The 24,431-nt window shown below is 43.6% G+C and overlaps 1 protein-coding gene across 2 annotated transcripts in view; it reads left to right on the top strand.

Annotated features, from left to right (window-relative positions):
* LOC117527547 (Na(+)/H(+) exchange regulatory cofactor NHE-RF1-like) overlaps positions 1–24,214 on the top strand; it is an 84,236-nt gene extending 60,022 nt beyond the window's left edge. For both annotated transcript variants that reach the window (XM_034189943.1, XM_034189944.1), the window contains 4 exons: positions 10,694–10,847; positions 14,906–14,949; positions 22,454–22,573; positions 23,623–24,214. In XM_034189943.1, the coding sequence (XP_034045834.1) occupies positions 10,694–10,847; positions 14,906–14,949; positions 22,454–22,573; positions 23,623–23,760 (456 nt within the window). In that variant the 3' untranslated portion in view covers positions 23,761–24,214. The remainder of the gene's footprint in view (positions 1–10,693; positions 10,848–14,905; positions 14,950–22,453; positions 22,574–23,622) is intronic.
* The last annotated feature ends 217 nt before the right edge of the window (positions 24,215–24,431 follow it).

The following is a 24,431-nucleotide window of genomic DNA, read 5'->3' as shown; positions in this document are numbered from 1 at the left end:
CAGGAGAAGTGATATTCAAAGGAATCCAGAGTTTAGGGTAACTGTTGGAGTTGAGCAAGACGTTTCCAGTCCCCCAGTGGCCCCAATCGGCTGCACCCCCCACTGAGCGCCGGAGAAAAGGCCATTGTTACCTCTGCTCAGACGGGTCTTGGCATAGGCCATATAGACGGCTGCCTAGGGTGCCACCTGCTGGAGGGGCGCTGCTGCAAGCCCTCAAAAAACAAAAAAGAAAAAAGTCACGCTTATCCATTTGTCTGGGACAAGGAAAAAAAATCTGATCAGACAGCACAGATCATTTGTAATTTTGCCCGAACCGGACAAGTTAAATTTTTCTTTCGAAAGTGGTGAAATCATTTTTTTGTCATTGTCGTGAGTTTTGGCTCATTCCTGACACACATAGCAGCCTCGTGTGAGGCTGTGGAGCACAAAAGATTGATAAATCCATCCTGTTCATGAACAGAAGAAAGCTCTGATCAAATCCAATAAAGGTGTTTTTTTTATTAGTCAGTTGATTCACTTGAAAAACATGCACGTCTTCTCGCTCCAGGGCACTTTTTTAATACATGAACAAACTGCTTCACTTTAAATACACAATAACTCAATTTCAGATCAGCTTGCTGTTTGAGAGCATGAAGTCGATAAGAGCAGACAGAGAACTATTTCTTTGCAGCTGCTGCACACACACTCTGCAGGCCTCTGGTGCAGAGGCGCACCCACAGGGGTGAGGTGTGGGCAACTCCCCCCCAACTCTCCCCCACACCAAACCCTTTAAAGGACCGCATTTGTACCCATTTTAAAGACATTTTGCAGACGTTAGCATGGTGATGTCACAGGCTGGTAGCTATCTGCAAAACTCTGTTTAGTTTATGTGTAAATATATTATCTTTGTCATTTATTGTGTAAAAGCTAGTGAAAAATAAACACTTATAAAATGGAAAATGCTCTTTTTGTAACCCGATAACTCCTCTGGAGTCATTTATGACATTTTGCAGTGTTAGCATGCATGCTAACATCTGCTAACTCAAAGCTAACTTTCTATGGATTTAAATTTGTCTTATTAATACCAGCAAATGCATAGAGCGTGATCTACAAATATTCCTTGATTTGCACAACTTCTGCTCTTGTCAAAAGCCCATGTATACACACACACAAGGCCTCCTGTAGATGCCTTTAAATCATAAACATTGTTTTTGATTGATTGATAGAGGGGATTTATTGAACATGTGCAAATTGTACGTAAGACAATAGGATCTTAATTAACGAAACAACTGCAAATTATAAAGATCACAATGCTCATATGGCTGAGGGTATTTTAGCATTGTGTTATATTTATATTATATTACACTGTTTTGTATTGTTTGAACATAGCACCTTTTTAATATTCATATTGTGTGAGCTGTCAGTACTTTCTAAAATAGTTACACAAAATGTGAACAGGAATTCTGGTTTTATTTGTTATTTCATTTAATTTCTTTATTGTTATTTGTTATTATAGCGTGTCTGTTTGTGTGTTGGTGTGTTTGATCAACAATTAAACCTTAAAGGTCTGTCAGAACCACCTACTCTAGACATACCATTTACCACACAGTACCATACTATTTATATTGTTGGGAAGGTGTCGTGACATGGACCCACAACAGGGGGCGTTAATGAACGGACAATGGATAAGCCAAAAAGTAACAATTTAATGTTGTGAATCGCACAACGAAGTACAGACAATAACAATATTGTGGAATGTCAATTATACACAAGGTGACGTGTGGGCAGGCTCGAAGATAGAAGACGTCTGGCGAGAGAAGAGCCGGATCCCACACAGCTTCCACCACCAACGGATCTGAAGAACACCAGAGCCGCCAAGCCCTGCGCCCCAGGTGGCCACTGTCTTCAGCATTCAGACCCGGTACTGCTGGCAGAGAACAGAAACAGTATTGATGAGTGTGAGTTCGCACACTCAGTAATCCCACAGTCTGTGTTCTTTTGGGAGGGAGCACCTCCACCTCCAATCACACACTCATGCAGCTCCTGTCTAATCACTTATCTGGTTGGGGTGTGAAGCGAAGCCGTCGCTGATCACACCAAACGCCAATCCCACAGATAAGGAAAACACCACAGGAAAACGGCTGCAAAGAAGTTCAGATTATTACTCAATGTTTTAAGTCAGCAGAGAAAATTACCTGAATGGTAGCTGATTTCTCGGCGGGGAGGTGGAGTTGCAGTCCGGCTTTTATGGAGGATGACGTAGATGAGTGACAGCTGGTGTTGATGATGTGACAGCTGTCATTCCACTAGTTTCAGCGCCCTCTCGTGCTTGAAGCCCGCACTCCAAGCAGGGCGCCATCTGGTGGTGGTGGGCCAGCAGTACCTCCTCTTCAGCGGCCCACACAACAGGACCCCCCCCTCAACGGGCGCCTCCTGGCGCCCGACCTGGCTTGTCCGGGTGACGTTTGTAGAAATCATCCAGGAGGGCCGGGTCCAGGATGAAGCTCCTCTTCACCCAGGAGCGTTCTTCGGGTCCATACCCCTCCCAGTCCACCAGATACTGGAACCCCCGACCCTTACGACGGACGTCCAGGAGCCGACGCACGGTCCATGCCGGCTCCCGGTCGATGATCCGGGCAGGAGGCGGTGCAGGTCCAGGGGTGCAGAGTGGTGAGGTGTGATGGGGTTTGAGACGTGACACGTGGAACACCGGGTGGATCCGCAGTGAAGCTGGCAGCTTTAGCTTCACTGCGGCTGGACTGAGGACTTTGAGGTTGGGAAACGGTCCAATAAACCTGTCTTTGAGTTTCTGTGATTCCACTTGCAGGGGGATGTCCTTGGTCGATAACCACACCTCCTGCCCGGGCTGGTATGCAGGGGCCGGGGAATGCCGGCGGTCTGCATGGGCCTTGGCCCTCGTCCGGGCCTTCAACAGGGCAGAACGGGCGGTCCGCCACACCCGGCGGCACCTCCTGAGGTGGGCCTGGACCGAGGGCACACCGACCTCTCCCTCCACAAGTGGAAACAATAGGGGCTGGTACCCCAAACACACCTCAAACGGGGAGAGGCCGGTGGCTGACGACACTTGGCTGTTGTGGGCGTACTCGATCCAGGCCAGATGGGTGCTCCAGGCCGTCGGGTGCACGGAGGTTACGCAGCGGAGGGACTGCTCCAGCTCCTGGTTAGCCCGCTCTGCCTGTCCGTTTGTCTGAGGGTGATACCCGGACGAGAGACTCACGGTGGCCCCCAGTTCCCTGCAGAAGATCCTCCAAACCTGGGAGGAGAACTGAGGACCACGATCCGAGACGATGTCCACTGGTATCCCATGCAGACGCACGACGTGGTGGACCAGGAGGTCTGCTGTCTCCTGGGCCGTAGGGAGCTTCGGGAGGCCACGAAGTGGGCCGCCTTGGGGAACCGGTCCACTATCGTGAGGATGGTGGTGTTGCCCTGGGACGAAGGGAGGCCCGTCACAAAGTCCAGGCCGATGTGGGACCAGGGGCGGTGAGGTACCGGTAGGGGCTGGAGGAGTCCCGAAGTCCTCTTATGGTCAGCCTTGCCCCTGGCACAGGTGGTACAGGCCTGGACGTAGTCCCGGACGTTGTCCTCCATAGACGCCCACCAGAAGCGCTGCTGGACCACTGCCATGGTTCTGCGCACCCCGGGATGACAGGAGAGCTTGAAACCATGACAGAAGTCCAAAACCGCAGCTCTGGCCTCTGGTGGGACGTACAGTTTGTTCTTCGGGCCGGTCCCCGGGTCCGGGTTCCGTGTCAGGGCCTCCCAGATGGTCTTCTCCACGTCCCAGGTGAGAGTGGCCACGACAGTGGACTCGGGGATGATGGTCTCTGTGGGGTCTGACAACTCGGCCTTGGCCTCCTCTTCATGCACCCGGGACATGGCATCCGATCATTGGTTCTTGGTCCCATGAGTCTCAGGGTCCGGAGAAAAGATGAGTATGTCGTCTAGATATACGAAGACAAACCGATGCAGGAAGTCCCGCAAGACGTCATTAACCAACGCTTGGAACGTTGCGGGGGCGTTTGTGAGGCCGAACGGCATGACCAGGTACTCAAAATGACCTAAGGGGGTGTTAAATGCCGTCTTCCACTCGTCTCCCTTCCGGATCCAAACCAAGTGGTACGCATTTCTAAGATCGAGTTTGGTGAATATTTGGGCTCCATGCAGGGGCGTGAACACTGAATCCAACAGAGGTAATGGGTATCGATTGCAAACTGTAATCTCGTTCAGCCCTCTGTAATCGATGCATGGACGGAGTCCGCCGTCCTTCTTACCCACAAAAAAGAAACCCGCGCCCATCGGGGAGGTGGAGTTCCGGATCAACCCGGCAGCTAAGGAGTCCCAGATGTAGGTCTCCATTGATTCGCGTTCCGGACGTGAGAGGTTGTACAGCCTGCTGGACGGATACTCAGCGCCCGGGATCAAATCGATGGCGCAATCGTACGGTCGGTGCGAGGGAAGGGCGAGTGCCAGATCTTTGCTGAAGACGTCAGCAAGATCGTGGTACTCCTCCGGTACCGCCGTCAGATTGGGGGGGACTTTGACCTCCTCTTTAGCTGTCCCTCGGGTGGAACCGAGGATCCTAAACACTCCCGGTGGCAGGTTTCGCTCCACTGCGTCACAACCCCAGACGGCCAATCAATCCAGGGATTGTGTTTCAACACCCATGGAAAACCCCAAATCACTCGGAAGGTAGAAGGTGTTACATAAAACACAATCTCCTCCCTGTGATTCCCAGACACAACCAATGTCACGGGCTGTGTCTGGTGTGTGATTAATGGAAGAAGGGTGCCATCCTAGTGCCCGTACCTTCAAAGGTGAAGGCAGAGCCACCAGAGGGAGCCCTACTTCCTTTGCCCATCTGCTGTCCAGCAGATTCCCTTCCGACCCCGTGTCTACGAGTGCTGGGGCGTGAAGGGTTAACTCCTCACTAAGGATCGTGACTGGGATTCGTGCAGATCTACGGGGCTTCCCTGCGTGCATGTTATGGCCCACCCTTAGCCCAGTTTCTAAGGACGGGCGTTGTAGTTTGACCGTTTGGGGCAGTTCCTCTGTATATGACCACTAGAGCCACAGAAAAAACACTCCCCACGGGCCAGCCTCCTTTGTCTGTCATTTGGTTTCACTTTGGCCCTGCTCGTGTCCATAGCTTCGTCAGCAGGGGGAGCTGTTGCCACACGGGGCCCTCTGGCTGTGGAGCGTGGGGACAACGGCACCCTTTCGGACCCGGAAGGAAGAGGGACGGCTCGTGCCTGGTCACGCCCCCCCGCCCTGCTCCCGACGGTGTTCCTCTAAGTGGTTGTCTAAGCATATAACCAGGTCGACAAGCCCGTCAAAATCCCGCGGTTCCTCCTTAGCCAGCAGATGCTCCTTCAGGACCGGAGACAGTCTGTTTATGAAGCCGGCGCGGAGTGCAACGGTATTCCAGCCGGACCTCGCAGCCGCAATGTGGAAGTCGACTGCGTACTCGGCTGCACTCCGGCGCCCCTGTCTCATTGACAGTAGCACGCTCGAAGCGGTCTCGCCTCTGTTGGGATGATCAAAAACCTGTTTGAACTCCCTTACAAACCCAGCGTATGACGTTAGGAGCCGTGAGTTCTGCTCCCAGAGCGCCGTAGCCCAGGCGCGTGCCTCTCCTCGAAGCAGATTAATGACATAAGCCACCCGGCTAGCGTCTGACGCGTACATGATGGGACGCTGTGCAAAGACGAGCGAACACTGCATTAGGAAGTCTGCGCACGTCTCGACACAACCTCCGTACGGCTCCGGAGGGCTTATGTATGCTTCAGGGGACGGTGGGGGGGGGGGTCGTTGAACGACCAGTGGAATGTCTGTGTCTGACATGGGACCAGCAGGAGGAGGTGCTGCAGCAGCGCTTTGATCGCGCGCCTCCACCCTGGCGGTGAGAGCCTCCATCCTCCGATTGAGAATAACATTCTGCTCGGTTACCAAATCCAACCGAGCAGTGAAAGCAGTTAGAATTTGCTGCAGCTCACCTAACACGCCTCCTGCTGGCGCCTGTGCACCTCGCTCTTCCATTGGCTGTTCAAGCTGTGGTTGACGCCCCTCGGGATCCATGACATTGGCTGAGAAATCCTGTTGGGAAGGTGTCGTGACACGGACCCACAACAGGGGGCGTTAATGAACGGACAATGGATAAGCCAAAAAGTAACAATTTAATGTTGTGAATCGCACAACGAAGTACAGACAATAACAATATTGTGGAATGTCAATTATACACAAGGTGACGTGTGGGCAGGCTCGAAGATAGAAGACGTCTGGCGAGAGAAGAGCCGGATCCCACACAGCTTCCACCACCAACGGATCTGAAGAACACCGGAGCCGCCAAGCCCTCATGCTTGAAGCCCGCACTCCAAGCAGGGCGCCATCTGGTGGTGGTGGGCCAGCAGTACCTCCTCTTCAGCGGCCCACACAACATATATGTCATAATGATTGATAGAAATGAAGTTTAAGACATATTCAGTGACTACAAAATGTTCATGTATCCATCCCCTGAGTTGTCTAAAGAAAACTGCCTGTAACAGTGATGATTTACCAAAGGGCCTTCATATTTATATATATTATTTAATCATTTCAATGTCATACAAAAATTTGTGGAGTAAATTTTGAATAGGTTGCCCGTAGTTTTGCATTCCACTGTACATTCGGAGATAGTAACCTACTGATCAGCAAGCACACGGGAAGACTGGAAGCTGATGATGTCTGACATAGAGTCTAAACTGAGCTGTGCTTGTGTGGACACACAGGATTTCCTGTCTTTGAGCAACAGTTGACAAAAGATATTGAGAATATTATGAAAGAAATCCTTACAAAACAGCTTGTATGTTTTAAATTATTTTGGGCACAAACTGCAGAGAATTTGTCCAACTTGTTGTTGAACCCCCTCATTCACATGCACATCTTCTCTTAGACATTTTGTCTTCACCTCTTTCCTGTTATAGAGTCCAGTCCATCACGCCGTGGTGAGCGTGTGTTTCCTGTTCTCTCTCACACACACTGAAATGGCTTCTTGTTGAGACACTGGTGTGTCCATCCACAAATGTGTGTTTCGATCAGCAAATGTGTAATCAGATCCACAAATGTGTAAAAAAAAAAAAAAAAACATCCATGCGTGTGTAACCGTGTGTCTTTGAAAATCAGGCCATTCGATTGAATGTGTTGTTACACGTGACTTTTGCTACACTTCTGCCGCAAAAGATCCAGAAATGCTTGCAGCGATTTGTACTTGTGTGGAGACTAACCACCAGGGGGCGAAAGCATTAATGATATCAGTCACCACTAACATTTTAAGCCTGACTGGGCCCTTGAAGAACATCTTTGAGGGCGTGTTTCATTTTTGTTATTCCTATGTTTTGGAGACCAGGAACATGAATGGATCTTCTTGCGTCTTTTAATTTTAAATAAACACAAGAATAAAAATGGTAATAAGCCAGCTGCATGTCAAGATCCGTGTAATTCACAAATAATAGTAGAGAAGCTTGAATCTTTGACTGGACTGGGTTGCTTGACACGAGGATGTTTCGCTTCAAATCGCAGAAGCTTCCTCAGTTAAAATTCTTACTCTGGTAGTCTGACTTCTGTCTGATCCATCAGGAGAGGCGTCAGTCCCATCGTTAGAAGGGACAGCTACCCTGTCCTTAGGAGGGTGTTAACTAGAGCACAATAGGTGCTAATTAAAGCAATTGTTTAGTCACTAGCCTATAGCAGTCTGCCTCTCGGTAGGAGGTGTCTGGTTAGGTTTAAAACTCCAGCTTTTGTGGCTTCTGTTTGTTCTTCTCGACTGGGTCAGACAGAAGTCAGACTACCAGAGCAAGAATTTTAGCTGAGGAAGCTTCTGCGATTTGAAGTGAAACGTTCTCGCATCAAGCAACCCAGTCCAGTCAAAGATTCAAGCTTCTCTACTATGGAAACCACCTGGACAACTGAGAGCCTACACAGAAACAATTCACAAAGAACGGAGGACGTCTCATTTGCGGGAAAACTGTTTGGTCTGTTGTAGAATGTTTGGAGAGAGGTGTCATTTAATTTAAAATGGCGATTCGATTTGTATCAATTCCAGAAGAACTCCTGGCCAGGTGCTTTTCAGTCTGGGGGCCCCATGCCCCTCCCTGGAGGAATTTGATTCATAGAGGAACACCTTAAGGGAAAATCCACAGTGTGTCTGATCACAGTGTGCTATCATCGGCTAACCTTAGCCCGCTTCTCGGCCCCCTCCAGACTTCCAGCTCTCATATTACAAGTACAGGATTTTTTTTTTTAATCCAGTGAATGTAATGCTCTTCTGTAGGACACAGTACTATTTGTTTTAACATTTTCTTATTATTACCATTTCTATTCTTGTGTTTACTTAAAATTAAAAGACGCAAGAAGATCCATTCATGTTCCTGATCTTCGAAACACAGGGAAAAAATAAATAAATAAAACGCCCTTAAAGATGTCCCTGGAGAGCCTGACCAGGCTTAAAACGGTTGCGGTGACTGATATCGTTGGTGCTTGCGCCTCCTGGTGGTTATTCTCCACACAAGTACAAATTGCTGCACCCATTTGTGGATCTTTTGCGGCAGAAGTGTAACAAAAGTCACGTGTAAGAACATATCCGAGTGGCCCGATTTTCACAGACACACGGTTACACACGCACGGATTTTGGTGACACATTTGTGGATTTGGTTACACACACACACATTTTTTACACATTTGTGGACTTGGTTACACATTTGTGGATCCGGTTACACACACACATTTGTGGATCTGGTTACACATTTGTGGATCTGGTTACACACACACACACACACACACACACATTTTTTACACATTTGTGGATCTGGTTCCACATGTAGGTTTTTTTTTTTACAAATTTGTGGATCAGACACAGATTTTTTTTTACACATTTGTGGATCAAAATACACACAGGTTTTTTACACATTCGTGGATCTGGTTACACACAGGTTTTTTACACATTCATGGATCTGGTTACACACAGGTTTTTTTTTATACATTTGTGGATCTGGTTACACACAGGTTTTTTACACATTCGTGGATCTGGTTACACACAGGTTTTTTATACATTTGTGGATCTGGTTACACAGGTTTTTTACACATTTATGGATCTGGTTACACACACAGGTTTTTTTATACATTTGTGGATCTGGTTACACACAGGTTTTTTACACATTTATGGATCTGGTTACACACACAGGTTTTTTTTTTATACATTTATGGATCTGGTTACACACATAGGTTTTTTTATACATTTGTGGATCTGGTTACACACACAGGTTTTTTTACACATTTGTGGATCTGGTTACACACACAGGTTTTTTTACACATTTGTGGATCTGGTTACACACACAGGTTTTTTTTTACACATTTGTGGATCAGACACAGATTATTATAATTTTTTTTTTTTTTTTTTACACATTTGTGGATCTGGTTACACACACAGGTTTTTTTTTTATACATTTGTGGATCTGGTTACACACAGGTTTTTTTACACATTTGTGGATCTGGTTACACACAGGTTTTTTTTTACACATTTGTGGATCAGACACAGATTATTATTTTTTTTTTTTTACACATTTGTGGATCTGGTTACACACACAGGTTTTTTACACATTTATGGATCTGGTTACACACACAGGTTTTTTATACATTTGTGGATCTGGTTACACACACAGGTTTTTTTACACATTCATGGATCTGGTTACACACACAGGTTTTTTACACATTTATGGATCTGGTTACACACACAGGTTTTTTTTTATACATTTGTGGATCTGGTTACACACACAGGTTTTTTTTTACACATTTGTGGATCAGACACACATTATTATAATTTTTTTTTTTTTTACACATTTGTGGATCAAAATACACATTTGTGGATCTGGTTACACACAGATTTTTTTATTTATTTATTTATTTATTTACACATTTGTGAATCTGGTTACACATGTAGGGGTTTTTTTTTTTATACAAATTTGTGGATCAGACACAGATTTGTTTTTTTACACATTTGTGGATCAAAATACACATTTGTGGATGTGATTACACATTAATGGATCTAGTTACACAGGTTTTTTACACATTTATGGATCTGGTTACACACACAGCTTTTTTACACATTTATGGATCTGGTTACACACACAGGTTTTTTACACATTTATGGATCTGGTTACACACACAGGTTTTTTACACATTTGTGGATCTGGTTACACACACAGGTTTTTTACACATTTGTGGATCTGGTTACACACACAGGTTTTTTTTTACACATTTGTGGATCAGACACAGATGTTTTTTTTACACATTTGTGGATCAAAATATACATTTATGGATCTGGTTACACACAGATTTTTATTTATTTATTTATTTATTTACACATTTGTGGATCTGGTTACACATTTGTGGATCAAAATATACATTTGTAAATACGTTTGCTACAATAATGGCCCCATATTCAGGCTCCAGCCACTTTGTCTGTTGACCTGATGTTTGTTCTCGGGTGCTGCGCTGTGGAACAAATTGTGATTAGATTGAATTCAATGTAAAAGCCACATTTTGGTACCTTTACTGTGACATCAAAAATCAAACTGTACTGTTGAGATGGTAAAATGTAACTTATGAGGTTCTTGAGTTTGACCGTTCAGGTCTTAAAGAGCGTCTCTGCTCTCTTCAGGTAAATGGTGTGACAGTAGAGGGGAAGACGCATTCAGAAGTGGTGGCTGCCATTAAAGCGGGTGGGAGTGAGACCCACCTTCTGGTTGTCGATCCCGAAGCAGACACCTTCTTCAAACGGTGCAGAGTGACTCCGACCTTGGACCACCTCACTGGTGAGATGCAACGCGGTCAAACAGATTCCACCTCTCTCACTGTAAAATGGATTTTGCCAGTTTTATTATTTTAACATATTTTTCTGCATCAATATGACAAACGTTTACTGGACCTATAAAACAAATGCTAACCTGAAAGTCCTCGTCCAACTGCTTCAGTAATGTGACAACTGTACCTTGGAGTCAGGATTAAAAAGTTTGCGTTATTGTGTTTTTGTGACTATTTTTTAAGTGTATCATGGGTAATTGGCGGTACTTAAAGGTACCGCCAATTACCCAAATTTCACTAACTGACCAGATTTGGTTTCTACTTAAATCCAAGCATTATAATGTTGATTTATTTTAGAAACATCTTGTAAAATTACCGATCTTTTTAATATTTATCTGGGAGGAATATTTTCTTTTGTTTTTAACACTGTCTGCAGAAGGGCGTGCGTGTGCTCATGCATGAGCTTTTGAAAAGGCTGGAAGTTACCTTTGACCATGGGTGTTGCACGCACACGTAACGTGCACATTGACGTCCATGAGATGTCTCGTAAATCACTCCAGAGGTGGTATCAGGTTACAAGAACAGCATTTTTAGTTTTAGAAGTGTTTCTCGCTCACTTTTACATAATGTATGAGAAACATCTTAGATTTACACAGAAAAGCAGTGCTTTCTGAATGTTTTCAGCCGTGTTGGATCAGCAGCCAGAGAAACACCAAACATTTACCCTTTAGGGGAAGTTTTTATTAATTTTTTCTTGAAAATGTGAATTTTGATTGTATTGGTGATGTCATATTATCAATCTACTATTTAAAGAATAATAAATAAAATTACAGTGGTCCCAAAGAAAACTCTTTTTATGCTTTAATCTTAAAAGGCTTAGTGACCCTATAGTAGTGATGGGATGATGATACCTCAAGGAGTGTATTAGTGTATTGACACACTACACAAACTGTGTCGGCACTGTATTGACACTGTGTTCGTCACTCAATAGTGACCCCTGCAGTAGTTATAAAATCATTGCAGGTAAATAAAATGAAAATAAGATGGAAAACCTAACATGCTGAAAACCCAACATCAGCCTGTGAAATATCCAATCGCCAGTCTATTTAAAATATGATCTCATCATTGCATAATTTCATGTGCTCAATTTGTGTATTGAGTTAAGCTGTTAATGAGAAGAGCTTAAACTTTGCTTAAAACCTTGTTTGTGTAAATGCTAAACTGAGTTGGTATGTAGAATATAGCAAATTTGTCTGTAATAAAATTCAGAGTTAAAATATACCTGGGGTACTCACATGAGTATTCCGCATTGCCATGCCAAGCTCTATAATGCCTCAGCATTGATGAAGTGCTCTTATTGATGTAAAATAGCTCTGTGGAGCAGAGCCGACACTTCACCTACAATAAAATAAAATGTTAATTTATCTGAAAACAATTCAAAACTCTTACCAAAAAGGAGTACAAACATTTAATTGAAAAAATAACAGTAAACAATGCCCAAAGGAGAAAAAGATTTACCTTATTTGGCGTCAAAAAATCAAACTTATTCCAGACTGTGGAAAACCTCTTTGAACGAGCGACAAAGTCAGTGGAACAAGGTGAGGGCAAGCAAAAATCCAAAATCCAACTCTAACAGCAAAACTCCATCCAACAAATCCGCAATATGTTGATACAGTTCGTTTTCTTATAAACACAATTTGGCGCGGCGCATCCGAACAACACACTTCCTGTATCGGTCACATGATTTTTTTCTTAAAGCGATACACGCACCAATACGGGCTTTCACTCTTGTGTGCTCGGCACAGTGCTGACACACCAGTGTTGTTCGTCCCATCACTACCCTATAGCTTTAATGGAACCAACGACAGGCTCACTGACTATGGACTTAGTTTGTGTCAATATGATCAAACAAAACTTTTAAGTTATCAAAATAATTTTGAACATGTCTAAAACTTTGACATTCCTTGAGAATGACTTGCACTTCCATGGAGCCCATAACATTTTTGTACAAGCTGTGACATCACCTGGAGGTTTTCTGGAGTGGCCTAGGTTGTGCTACAGTCACACTATGGAAGTGCTGCTGTTGTTTTTATATGTCCCATGGTTCAAGTCTGGGGCATTATGCCATGAAATCACTCCCTAGACCCCATTCATGGACCACTGCACAGTAAATTTTGCAGAGTCAAATTTACTCTGCTGGGATAACATTTGGTCCCAGTCCAAATAGAGTTAGATATACTCTGTCACAGTGCTAAATCAACTCTACCATAGTGTAAAATCAACTCATATTGGAGTAGAAACACTTGATTTGACAAGACGGTGGAGGTGATTTCACTCTATAATAGAGTCTATTTTACTCTAGTTAGACTGTGACCAAATGTTTTCCCAGCAGAGTATATTTTACTCTGCAAAATTTACTGTATGATTTTTCACATGGTGGTTTGTCACATTTACCTTCCAGGATCCAAATCCATAATATGCATATGTTCTAGACCCCCCCCCCCCCCCCCCCCCACGTTGGATCTACCAACATGTGGGGGATCTACCAGCATGATCATGTTGGATCCACCAATCTGATGTCTTATGAAAGCATCATGAAAAATGAATTAATCTATTAGCTCATGATACCATCACAAAATGCACCACATTTTCGGACCAGTATCACAAAATTAAACAGAACCCTATGTTTGTGTTACTAGTACTGCTGTTGTCTTGTGGAGCTTTGCAAAGTGTTTGTGTGTTGTTTGAATCTGCAGTAGGCATTTTGTCATATTCAAATGTTACTTATGCTTTCGGTTCTGTTTGTGTTCTCCATGCTTGCAAAGACTTTTTCAATTTGCAAGACTTTTTTTGATGCATCTACCAGCTGTTGCACTGATGCAGGTGTTTTATGTATCTGTGCTGTCTTAATTTATTTAGAAATATTGTGACCCCAGGAGGTCACTGTAATGCTCCTCCATGTGCTGAACTCAATAACCACTTGTGCTTTCCTGAAAGCCTGATATACTTCTCAACGCCTTCAGGGGGCGCTCTGCTGTGTGAACTGTTTTATGTCTATGAGGCCCGTACGCTTAGAGACCAGCTGCTGATTCTCAGCGCACGTTGTGTTTCCACGTGCAGCTGAGGGGTCTCGTACAATGACACCACAGAGGCCAGGAAATGTCCCATGTGCTTTAAAGAGGAACCGAGGCAGATATCATTACAAATCCTACAGTGTTTCCGCAATGGTGGCCTTCCAGTCCTGGATTAACTGTAATACCAGACAGGAGGAGAAATTCCAGTGAGGTGTCTCCCAGGTAACTGAATATACTGCCCACTCACAGGGCACCTGCTCTCGCTGACTCTTAACTTCATCACACACACATCGGCAGCCAGGCTGGGCGACACTTTTGTTTGGTTTCCAAGGTGTTCGCTCCAAGTGGCCTCTCAGGCCGTAACTAAGCCTTAGAGGGGCTCCTCTTGGAGTGAGCCCACAAAAACAGTGAGAACTCAGATTGCCACCTGGTTACCAACTAATATCTGCAGTAATATGACATCATTAATTGAGAAGACTTCATGGCTGCACAGGGGAACCAGAGGAATGGAAGGTAAGAGATCTGTCAGCCCTCTACAGAGATTAGGCGGTCCTCGTGCATCATCCATCTCACTGCAGCTGTGGGTGCTTCTCAAAGTGAGGTATGAAGGTGTTTCTATAACTAAATGTTCCCCTGCAGCTATTTGATGTGGGAAATGCAGGAGAAGGAGCAGCATGCTCAGTGAACATCTCACAGGAGATGAGCCACGTGTGAATAATAGATGAGCAGACCATACCTGTGCTATGTAACAAAGTAAGCACTAGTGGGATGAAAGGTGATCTCCATGACTTCAGATGTAGCTGAGCGGAGGAGCTGTGGAGTGAAGTTCTGTCAGTGAGCACAGTAAACGACAGGAGCGCAAGGACGCCACACGGATTCGAGTGCAGTCCCGCCGATATTTGTGTATTTGAATCGCAGTGTACGTAAACGTTCAGTGGTGCTTTTCACTTTTAACAGGATTTTTGGAGACTGATCGTTGTGTGTTTTTTTCGCAGGTCCACTGCCTGAGCCGGCTGTTAATGGAGGGATGGACGACAAGGTAAAATTCACAAAGATCTGACAGAATGATTACACTTCAAATCGAGAACAAAAAGCACACTAATGCACAAAGAATCCCCCGCGGGTAATTGGCACCAAGGTATTTTACTGGTGGCCTCCCATTGAAGTTACATCAAACTTTCCTCTAAGTGGCTCATAAAGCTCCTGTAGTTATATCAACCATATTTTGAGACTGTTCAAGGCAGGGGTGGAAGGTTCCTGCTTCAAGACCACCCCTGCCCATTCTCAATGTAATGCGGAGTTGCATCTAGAAAGACACGCAGTGTCAAGCTTTTGTGCCAAATCAACATGCGTATCCGTTATGGAAACAAGGGAGAAGCTGAAGGGACTTACTTTTATTTTGAGACAATTCAGTTAAAAATCTTACAGGTCAGGTCTGGGAGCAAGCACTTGGAACTGCCTTAAGGTCCTCAATGTCAAACAACCCAGGCGGAGAACCAGTCCATCCCCACCTCCCAAATGTAACTATGTATCTGCCCCAACCAGGTGAGCTGTGGGCGTGCCCTTGGCGTCCTGCAGCTGCTGCGGTCCTCATGACTGAGGCACCCGCGTGCTGGATCATGCCCAGAGAAATGCACCATATGGCCCAAATGTAGTGTTGTAGTACTTATCTATCGTCCACCTGGCCGTTACTGTGAGTTTCTCTGTGAATTTTCGGACCTTTTGTCTGATTTAGTGCTTAGCTCAGATAAGATAATTATAGTGGGTGATTTTAACATCCACACAGATGCTGAGAATGACAGCCTCAACACTGCATTTAATCTGTTGTTAGACTCGATTGGCTTTGCTCAAAATGTAAATGAGTCCACCCACCACTTTAATCATACCTTCGATCTTGTTCTGACTTATGGTATGGAAATTGAAGACTTAACAGTATTCCCTGAAAACCCCCTTCTGTCTGATCATTTCTTAATAACATTTACATTTACTCTGATGGACTACCCAGCAGTGGGGAATAAGTTTCATTACAGTAGAAGTCTTTCAGAAAGCACTGTAACTAGGTTTAAGGATATGATTCCTTCTTTATGTTCTCCAATGCCATATACCAACACAGGGCAGAGTAGCTACCTAAACTCTGTGAGTGAGATAGAGTATCTCGTCAGTAGTTTTATATCCTCATTGAGGGCAACTTTGGATGCTGTAGCTCCTCTGAAAAAGAGAGCCTTAAATCAGAAGTGCCTGACTCCGTGATATAACTCACAAACTCGCAGCTTAAAGCAGATAACCCGTAAGTTGGAGAGGAAATGTCGTCTCACTAATTTAGAAGATCTTCACTTAGCCTGGATAAAGAGTCTGTTGCTCTATAAAAAAAAAGCCCTCCGTAAAGCTAGGACATCTTACTACTCATCACTAATTGAAGAAAATAAGAACAACCCCATGTTTCTTTTCAGCACTGTAGCCAGGCTGACAAAGAGTCAGAGCTCTATTGAGCCGAGTATTCCGTTAACTTTAACTAGTAATGACTTCATGACTTTCTTTGCTAATAAAATTTTAACTATTAGAGAAAAAATTACTCATAACCATCCCAAAGACGTATCGTTCTCTTTGGCTGCTTTCAGTGATGCCAGTATTTGGTTAGACTCTTTCTCTCCGATTGTTCTGAGTTATTTTCATTAGTTACTTCCTCCAAACCATCAACATGTCTATTAGACCCCATTCCTACCAGGCTGCTCAGGGAAGCCCTACCATTAATTAATGCTTCGATCTTAAATATGATCAATCTGTCTTTATTAGTTGGCTATGTACAACAGGCTTTTAAGGTGGCAGTAATTAAACCATTACTTAAAAAGCCATCACTTGACCCAGCTATCTTAGCTAATTATAGGCCAATCTCCAACCTTCCTTTTCTCTCAAAAATTCTTGAAAGGGTAGTTGTAAAACAGCTAACTGATCATCTGCAGAGGAATGGTCTATTTGAAGAGTTTCAGTCAGGGTTTAGAATTCATCATAGTACAGAAACAGCATTAGTGAAGGTTACAAATGATCTTTTTATGGCCTCAGACAGTGGACTCATCTCTGTGCTTGTTCTGTTAGACCTCAGTGCTGCTTTTGATACTGTTGACCATAAAATTTTATTACAGAGATTAGAGCATGCCATAGGTATTAAAGGCACTGTGCTGCGGTGGTTTTAATCATATTTATCTAATAGATTACAATTTGTTCATGTAAATGGGGAATCTTCTTCACAGACTAAGGTTAATTATGGAGTTCCACAAGGTTCTGTGCTAGGACCAATTTTATTCACTTTATACATGCTTCCCTTAGGCAGTATTATTTGAAAGCACTGCTTAAATTTTCATTGTTACGCAGATGATACCCAGCTTTATCTATCCATGAAGCCAGAGGACACACACCAATTAGCTAAACTGCAGGATTGTCTTACAGACATAAAGACATGGATGACCTCTAATTTCCTGCTTTTAAACTCAGATAAAACTGAAGTTATTGTACTTGGCCCCACAAATCTTAGAAACATGGTGTCTAACCAGATCCTTACTCTGGATGGCATTACCCTGACCTCTAGTAATACTGTGAGAAATCTTGGAGTCATTTTTGATCAGGATATGTCATTCAATGCGCATATTAAACAAATATGTAGGACTGCTTTTTTGCATTTGCGCAATATCTCTAAAATTAGAAAGGTCTTGTCTCAGAGTGATGCTGAAAAACTAATTCATGCATTTATTTCCTCTAGGCTGGACTATTGTAATTCATTATTATCAGGTTGTCCTAAAAGTTCCCTGAAAAGCCTTCAGTTAATTCAAAATGCTGCAGCTAGAGTGCTAGCAGGGACTAGAAGGAGAGAGCATATCTCACCCATATTGGCCTCTCTTCATTGGCTTCCTGTTAATTCTAGAATAGAATTTAAAATTCTTCTTCTTACTTATAAGGTTTTGAATAATCAGATCCCATCTTATCTTAGGGACCTCATAGTACCATATCACCCCAATAGAGCGCTTCGCTCTCAGACTGCAGGCTTACTTGTAGTTCCTAGGGTTTGTAAGAGTAGAATGGGAGGCAGAGCCTTCAGCTTTCAGGCTCCTCTCCTGTGGAACCAGCTCCCAATTCAGATCAGGGAGACAGACACTCTCTCTACTTTTAAGATTAGGCTTAAAACTTTCCTTTTTGCTAAAGCTTATAGTTAGGGCTGGATCAGGTGACCCTGAACCATCCCTTAGTTATGCTGCTATAGACTTAGACTGCTGGGGGGTTCCCATGATGCACTGAGTGTTTCTTTCTCTTTTTGCTCTGTATGCACCACTCTGCATTTAATCATTAGTGATTGATCTCTGCTCCCCTCCACAGCATGTCTTTTTCCTGATTCTCTCCCCTCAGCCCCAACCAGTCCCAGCAGAAGACTGCCCCTCCCTGAGCCTGGTTCTGCTGGAGGTTTCTTCCTGTTAAAAGGGAGTTTTTCCTTCCCACTGTCGTCAAGTGCTTGCTTACAGGGGGTCGTTTTGACCGTTGGGGTTTTTCCGTAATTATTCTATGGCTTTGCCTTACAATGTAAAGCGCCTTGGGGCAACTGTTTGTTGTGATTTGGCGCTATATAAATAAAATTGATTTGATTTGATTTAGTAGTTGAGTCCAGTCTTGGTCTCAAGACCACCTTGTCACTGACTCAGCCTCGCCACAGAATCGAAAGCAATTGTACTCGAGCTTGAATAAGTGTACAAATTCATTAAAAATTATACGAACAGTTATTATTATATTAATAATTAGTAACAGACTTTAATGTGAGCTGTCAAAAAGCTCAATATCTATTTTAGAGAATTTTACAACATTTTCAGTTTTGATCTACATTTTTTGACATTTTGTCTTATACAGCGTTCACGTTGACCCCAATAAAGCTGCAGAGCCTGCCCCATCTACAGAAATTTCAGTTTTTAATAATAAAAGGGTCCTGCAATAGACTGGCGTCCTGTCCAGGGTGTACCGCACCTCTCGCCCTGTGACTGCTGGGATTGGATTCAGCCTCCCCAGTGATCTCAGTGGGGAAGATAAGCTTCTGATCCAGATGGACTCACATCTGCCAGTCTCTGGCAGTAGTGGGTCCAGGTCAGGTGCTGAGGTGCCAGCAAGTGGTTTGTCCCCCTCCCGGACAAACAATTGTTGCCAGCGGCAGGTATCCTGTTTGTGGCAGGGTTGGGTGTTAATGGCTACCCATTTGCACTCAATCTTCTCCGCTAAACATCTGAGGACCTGGTTGTGTCTCCATGTATACCTGCCCTGAGTGAGACTGGTCCTACAGCCAACCAGGATGTGCTTAAGGTTTGCACAGTGGGCAGGATGGGACCTTTCCGAGCCATGGATGCACGTCATAGGTGGCTTGAACAATAAAACTCAGCCTGTTGGTTTCCATGCCCCAGAGTTGTCTCCATGTGACTTTCCTCTTTTCGAGACCCTCCCACCTTGTCCAACGGCCCTGTTTGGCTTGTGCTGCGATCTTGGACCATCTCGTTGCATCATCCTCTCTGCGCACCCCTTCTACCACCAAGGTTTGGTAGAGATTCTGCTTGAGGCGCCTTTCCCCAGAGAGGTGTCACTGAACAGAATAATATTCTGTTTCATAAAGTCAGGGGTTCTTAGAGGCTCTTTGTGAAACTCGATAATGCACAAATTTGAGCTCATCCAAGATACATTCATTTTGGATGTCCAGTTCAAATTTAGTGAAAATCAGGTGAATTTTGTTAAAGTTATAATGCATGCAAGAAAGTGCAGCCAACACATGCACACACTAACAGATGGAGTATTGGATTTCTGGCTTTATGACCACTAATTCATTTTCTATCACTTATCTGGCGGCAGCAGACCAAGCAGCTCAACCCACATTTCCCTATCCTCGGCCAACTCCTGTAACTCTTCTCAGGTGATCTCGAGGTGTTACAAAGCCAGCTGGGGAATTCAATCCCTCCAGCATGTCCTGGGTCTTCCCCGGGGTCTCCTCACAGTTGGACATACCTGAAAGACCTCCCTAGGGAGACGACCAGGGGGCATCCTCACCACATGCCCGAACCAGCTTTCGAGTCTCTCCCGGATAGTCGAACTTCTCAGCCTGTCCCAGATTGTGTGCTTTATGACCAACAAATTTGGTTGGGAAGCTTAAACCCAGATTGTAAAGGGTAGCCGCCTCTCTTCCCAAACAGAGTGAAGGACAATAATAGTCAAGCTTTGAATACTGATGACCCGGCAGGCTAAGGTCAAACCATATTTGAAAATAAAATGTACTACAAACATTCATTAAGCTGGCACTGTCACATCATATCCACAGCGCTCAGTTATTAATCATGGAGACATGTACTAGGCTGACTTTCCTGTGATTGTCCAAACACTCTGGGGTTCATTGTGTGGTACCATGCAGGAAAGTCCGCCCAGTTTAGTATTCCATTAACTTAATTGAAGTGCTTTGGCCAAGGACAACAAGTTGAATACAAATTTAAATCGTCCAAAGATTGAATTACAATCTATAAAATACAATTTTTTAAAATTGTATTCTTTAAATATTTTTATATTATTTTATATTTAATTATTTAAATTCAATACCTTTTTGTTCAAACTGAAGCAGCATGGGGGGTTAGGTGTTATGCTTTATTTTTAAATTATATCAGAGCAAAATACGTGTTTTGTATCATATGTAAATGGTGGTAAATGCAAGGCTGCATGTGAAATTTAAAATAAAAATATTATGGCAAAAAAAGAACTGAGTGTTTGATCATATCTGCCAACACAAGAATGCATTTTCAGCACCCTTCAAGTTGCCAGTATCTAGGTCCCAGGCAATCAAACTACTTTTCAACTCAACGTTGATAAGCTGAGATAATGTATCAAGTCAGCAGAACAAAAACTAAAAGAAACTACTGTGTCTTCAGCTTCCCACCGCTCGCATTTTACATACATGGCACGTTGCCATGTATGTAAAATGACGCCTGGTCCGTGCTTCCCATTACTCAAGGACTGCATGTACAATGCTGAAGTTCCACGTATTGTTGCATAACAGGTGATAGTCACAGTTAAAGGCTGAGAGATTTGTTTGATTTAAAGGATGAAGCAGTAGAGTCGGTTGCAAAGTCCTTGAGTCAAGGCCAGTTTTATTAAAGCTACAATGTGTAGGATTTTAGGGCGTTTCGAAGCAAAAAATGGAATACAGCATTCATTATAGGGGCGTCACTGATCACAAAGACCATCGGATTGGATACAGTTTTATATGAACAGTATCAGTGAATAAAAATAGCCTTTGTCAAAGTCATGAAAAGTACAAAAAAGGAGCAAAACTAATCTCCGATTATAACTTCAATTTCTCTCTTTTCACAAGAGATGAGGAAGTCTATATTATCTGAAGAGAAGGCAACAACGCTTTGTGCAAAAATACATTCGTCCTACCCACTGATCCTGGCAAGCAGACACTCAGAAACAGTCAGGAATACTCGTTATTTTTCCAGAGCTGTGGACTTTCAGCCACCTCGGCTGTGCACATGCTTTGAGTGCTACGCTCTGTTCAGTAGGTTCATGGCTGCACATGGAAGAGATGACAGTCACTTTGTCTTCATCTCTTAGCATTAACAGAAATTCTTCTTGCAGATGTGCAATGAGCCTGTCCATAGCAGAGCATGAGGCTGCGGGCTGCATGAGTGTGCAGCTTCAATGGGAGCTACAGTCTCTCTGCGGGTACACCACAAATTCTTAAGCATTTGTGCATTATTTTAGAATTATCTGCAACAATGATTCAACAATGTTTTCATAAGCTTAGAATGAGCCCTTCATGTCTACGTGGGGCAGACCCCTTCATGCAGGCCGCCATGTTGCACGGCCATGTTGGTACAGTAGCTCAAAAGGAACTTTCAGACTCCTCTTTTCACATTTTAGAGCATGGCTGGAAGGCTGATTAAAAAAAAAAAAGAAGGAGAACCTGTGGTTGCTTCCACATACGATGTCTACTGGATGCTAGTGCAGGTGAAGAAGTTTGAGAGCCCTCATTTTATAAAAAAAAAAAAAAAAGGGGGGGGGGGGCTCCGACATATTGTTTATCACAATAGAAGGCAAAGGAGCATGAATCCTCATCACCAAAGAAGAGAAAATGTGGAGGGACAGAATCGGTGACCAGTGATGACATAATGCATTCTACAACACACCATTAGATATCACTAAATCCTACACACTGTGGCTTTAAACTTGTGACATATGAGCTAAAGACTGCAGGAACCTAAATGTGTCTTTCTGCTTCCTCATCAGCTTCAAGTTGGCATGTTTGAAACTGGATAAACTGTTAATCTTATGCTGCTTGTTATAAACTTGTGCTTCTATCTGAAATGCAAGTCTGCTTCACTGTGATGATGTTTAGTAGTGCAAGTCTGCAGACGATTAGAATTTTTACTTCATAGTGTGTCTTTTGCTGTCCATTGTTGTTGCAGACAGGTTCACTCTAGGCCAATGAGGCTGTGAGTGCACATACTTACTAATGCGTTGGTTTGTATTTGTGTGGTCAGGTGAACTGTAAAGAGGCCATCGAATCAGAGAGGCACTCAAAGCTGTCAGTCAGTCCTTCTCCATCCAATGCATCATCCAACGCTTCGCTTACAACTCCACCCACAAACACTCTACCTGAGGTACAAAGGGTCATATTGTACATGGTTAAAGTAAACCAATGTACAAAGAACTGTGGGACATAAAATGTATTTAGCATGAAAAGTTCGCCATATTTAAGCATAGGAAAAATAGAACTCTTTACACTTGCTATAAAAATACTCTTTTGCACGGTAGTCATAGGTGTTCCTGCAAAGCTTGAATATAATGCAAAATCTACATATTTAAGGGTGTCCTAAATTACATTATATACATTAATGTAGCTGCCAGTAATGACTGTTTATATAAATATTTTGTGGATTAATGGCATCTTGTGCAGAGAGTGAAGCAACACTCCCTCTGTGCTCTGAGCTTTTCTATTCCCTGTTTATATTCTCTTTCTGGGCGCACGTTCATGTTTAGTGTGTGATATTTCTAAGTGTGCACATTCAGTGGGTGTGAGTCCTCTCTTTCAAACTCTTGGTCCTCCTCTAATTTATGAAAGATAGCTGTTGAATATTTTTCAAGATGGCTATTTTACAGAAAAGCATCCAAAAATCAAATTTAGGGGCTAAAAATGCCTCTGATCAAGAACTTGGTTGGACAAGAATCCACATACATCTGGCTTTTCCCACATAGAGAGCTGTTTACGCAGGGAAGGGAGGGGCAGGGTGGGGGGTGGGGTGCTTTTTGTGTGTGTGTGTGGGGGGGGGGGGGGGGGGGATGTTGAGCAGGTGGCCAAGCAGGAAAACTTCTGAAAACAGCACGAGTGTGACATCTAGTGGCTGAAAAAATGATTTAGGGCACTTTGAAAGGTTTTTTGTTTATCAGTTATTCACAAGCATTTTTAACAGTCGCATCACATTTTCAGAATTCAGCATGCATTTAACAGCAAAACAACAACAAAATAATAATAATTTCAGGGTAGTTGGAGAGGGCATGATGGGCGGCTTAGTGGCTTAGAGGTTAGCTCTGTTGGCTCACAGCGAGAAGGTGAAAGGTTCACTTTCGAAAACAGGTACACAGTCATATTGTGAAGCTCAGCTGGATTCTTGACTTATCTTTTTCTGTTTTTGTGTTTGTCATTTTTTAGGGTTTGGTTGTTGATACCATCCCAGCTCTCAACCTGAGCCTCCAGCAGGTCAAAGAGCTCGCTCACCAGAAACGTTCCAACAAGAGAGCACCACCCATGGACTGGACCAAGAAAAATGAACTCTTCAGCAACCTATAGGCCACCACACACACACACACACACACACACACACATACACATACTGACCCCAAACACCCACACAGATTCTATTATAGCCCCTCTGACCCACATAAGTTTAGAACGAGCCTTTCTATAAAATATTGTATTATTATTATTCTTCATGATGCTATATTCCAGATATTATATGTAGAGGATCGTGTTCTACTAACCATGGAAGATGCAAATGCCAATGAACGAGAGATCAGAGGGTGGTGTGAACAAGAGATCACGGTGTGTGTGTGTGTGTGTGTGTGTGCTCTCAGAGGGCCTGATATCCAGAGTTTGATTCCTGTGGAAATTAGCTGGAGGACATTGACATGGGGTTAATGACACATGGCTTCTGTTCATCCATTTCTTAACCATATGTAAAAACATTAAAGTGTCTCATGTTAAGAACATTGGCACCAGTCAAATAAAAGCAGCCTGACAATCAGCTCGTCATTCTACTTTATCTTTTAGTTCCACCTTTGTCATTTGTTGTGTGGCTTGTGTTGAACAGCGTTTCGAACGATTACATATCCTTCTTTTTCATATATGAGAAGCACAGCAGGGTTACATGCAAAAAGGGGAGTAGTCTTGAGGTAGTCGAGGTTTTAAAAAGAAGTTAAATACTAACCCTATTATGTTTTGTTTTGTTTTTTTTACTTTAC

The sequence above is a fragment of the Thalassophryne amazonica genome, chromosome 16 (genome assembly GCF_902500255.1).
Source record: "Thalassophryne amazonica chromosome 16, fThaAma1.1, whole genome shotgun sequence".
Lineage (NCBI taxonomy): Eukaryota > Metazoa > Chordata > Actinopteri > Batrachoidiformes > Batrachoididae > Thalassophryne > Thalassophryne amazonica.
Note: the sequence above shows the minus strand (reverse complement) of the source record. Positions and strands in the feature narration are given on the sequence as shown.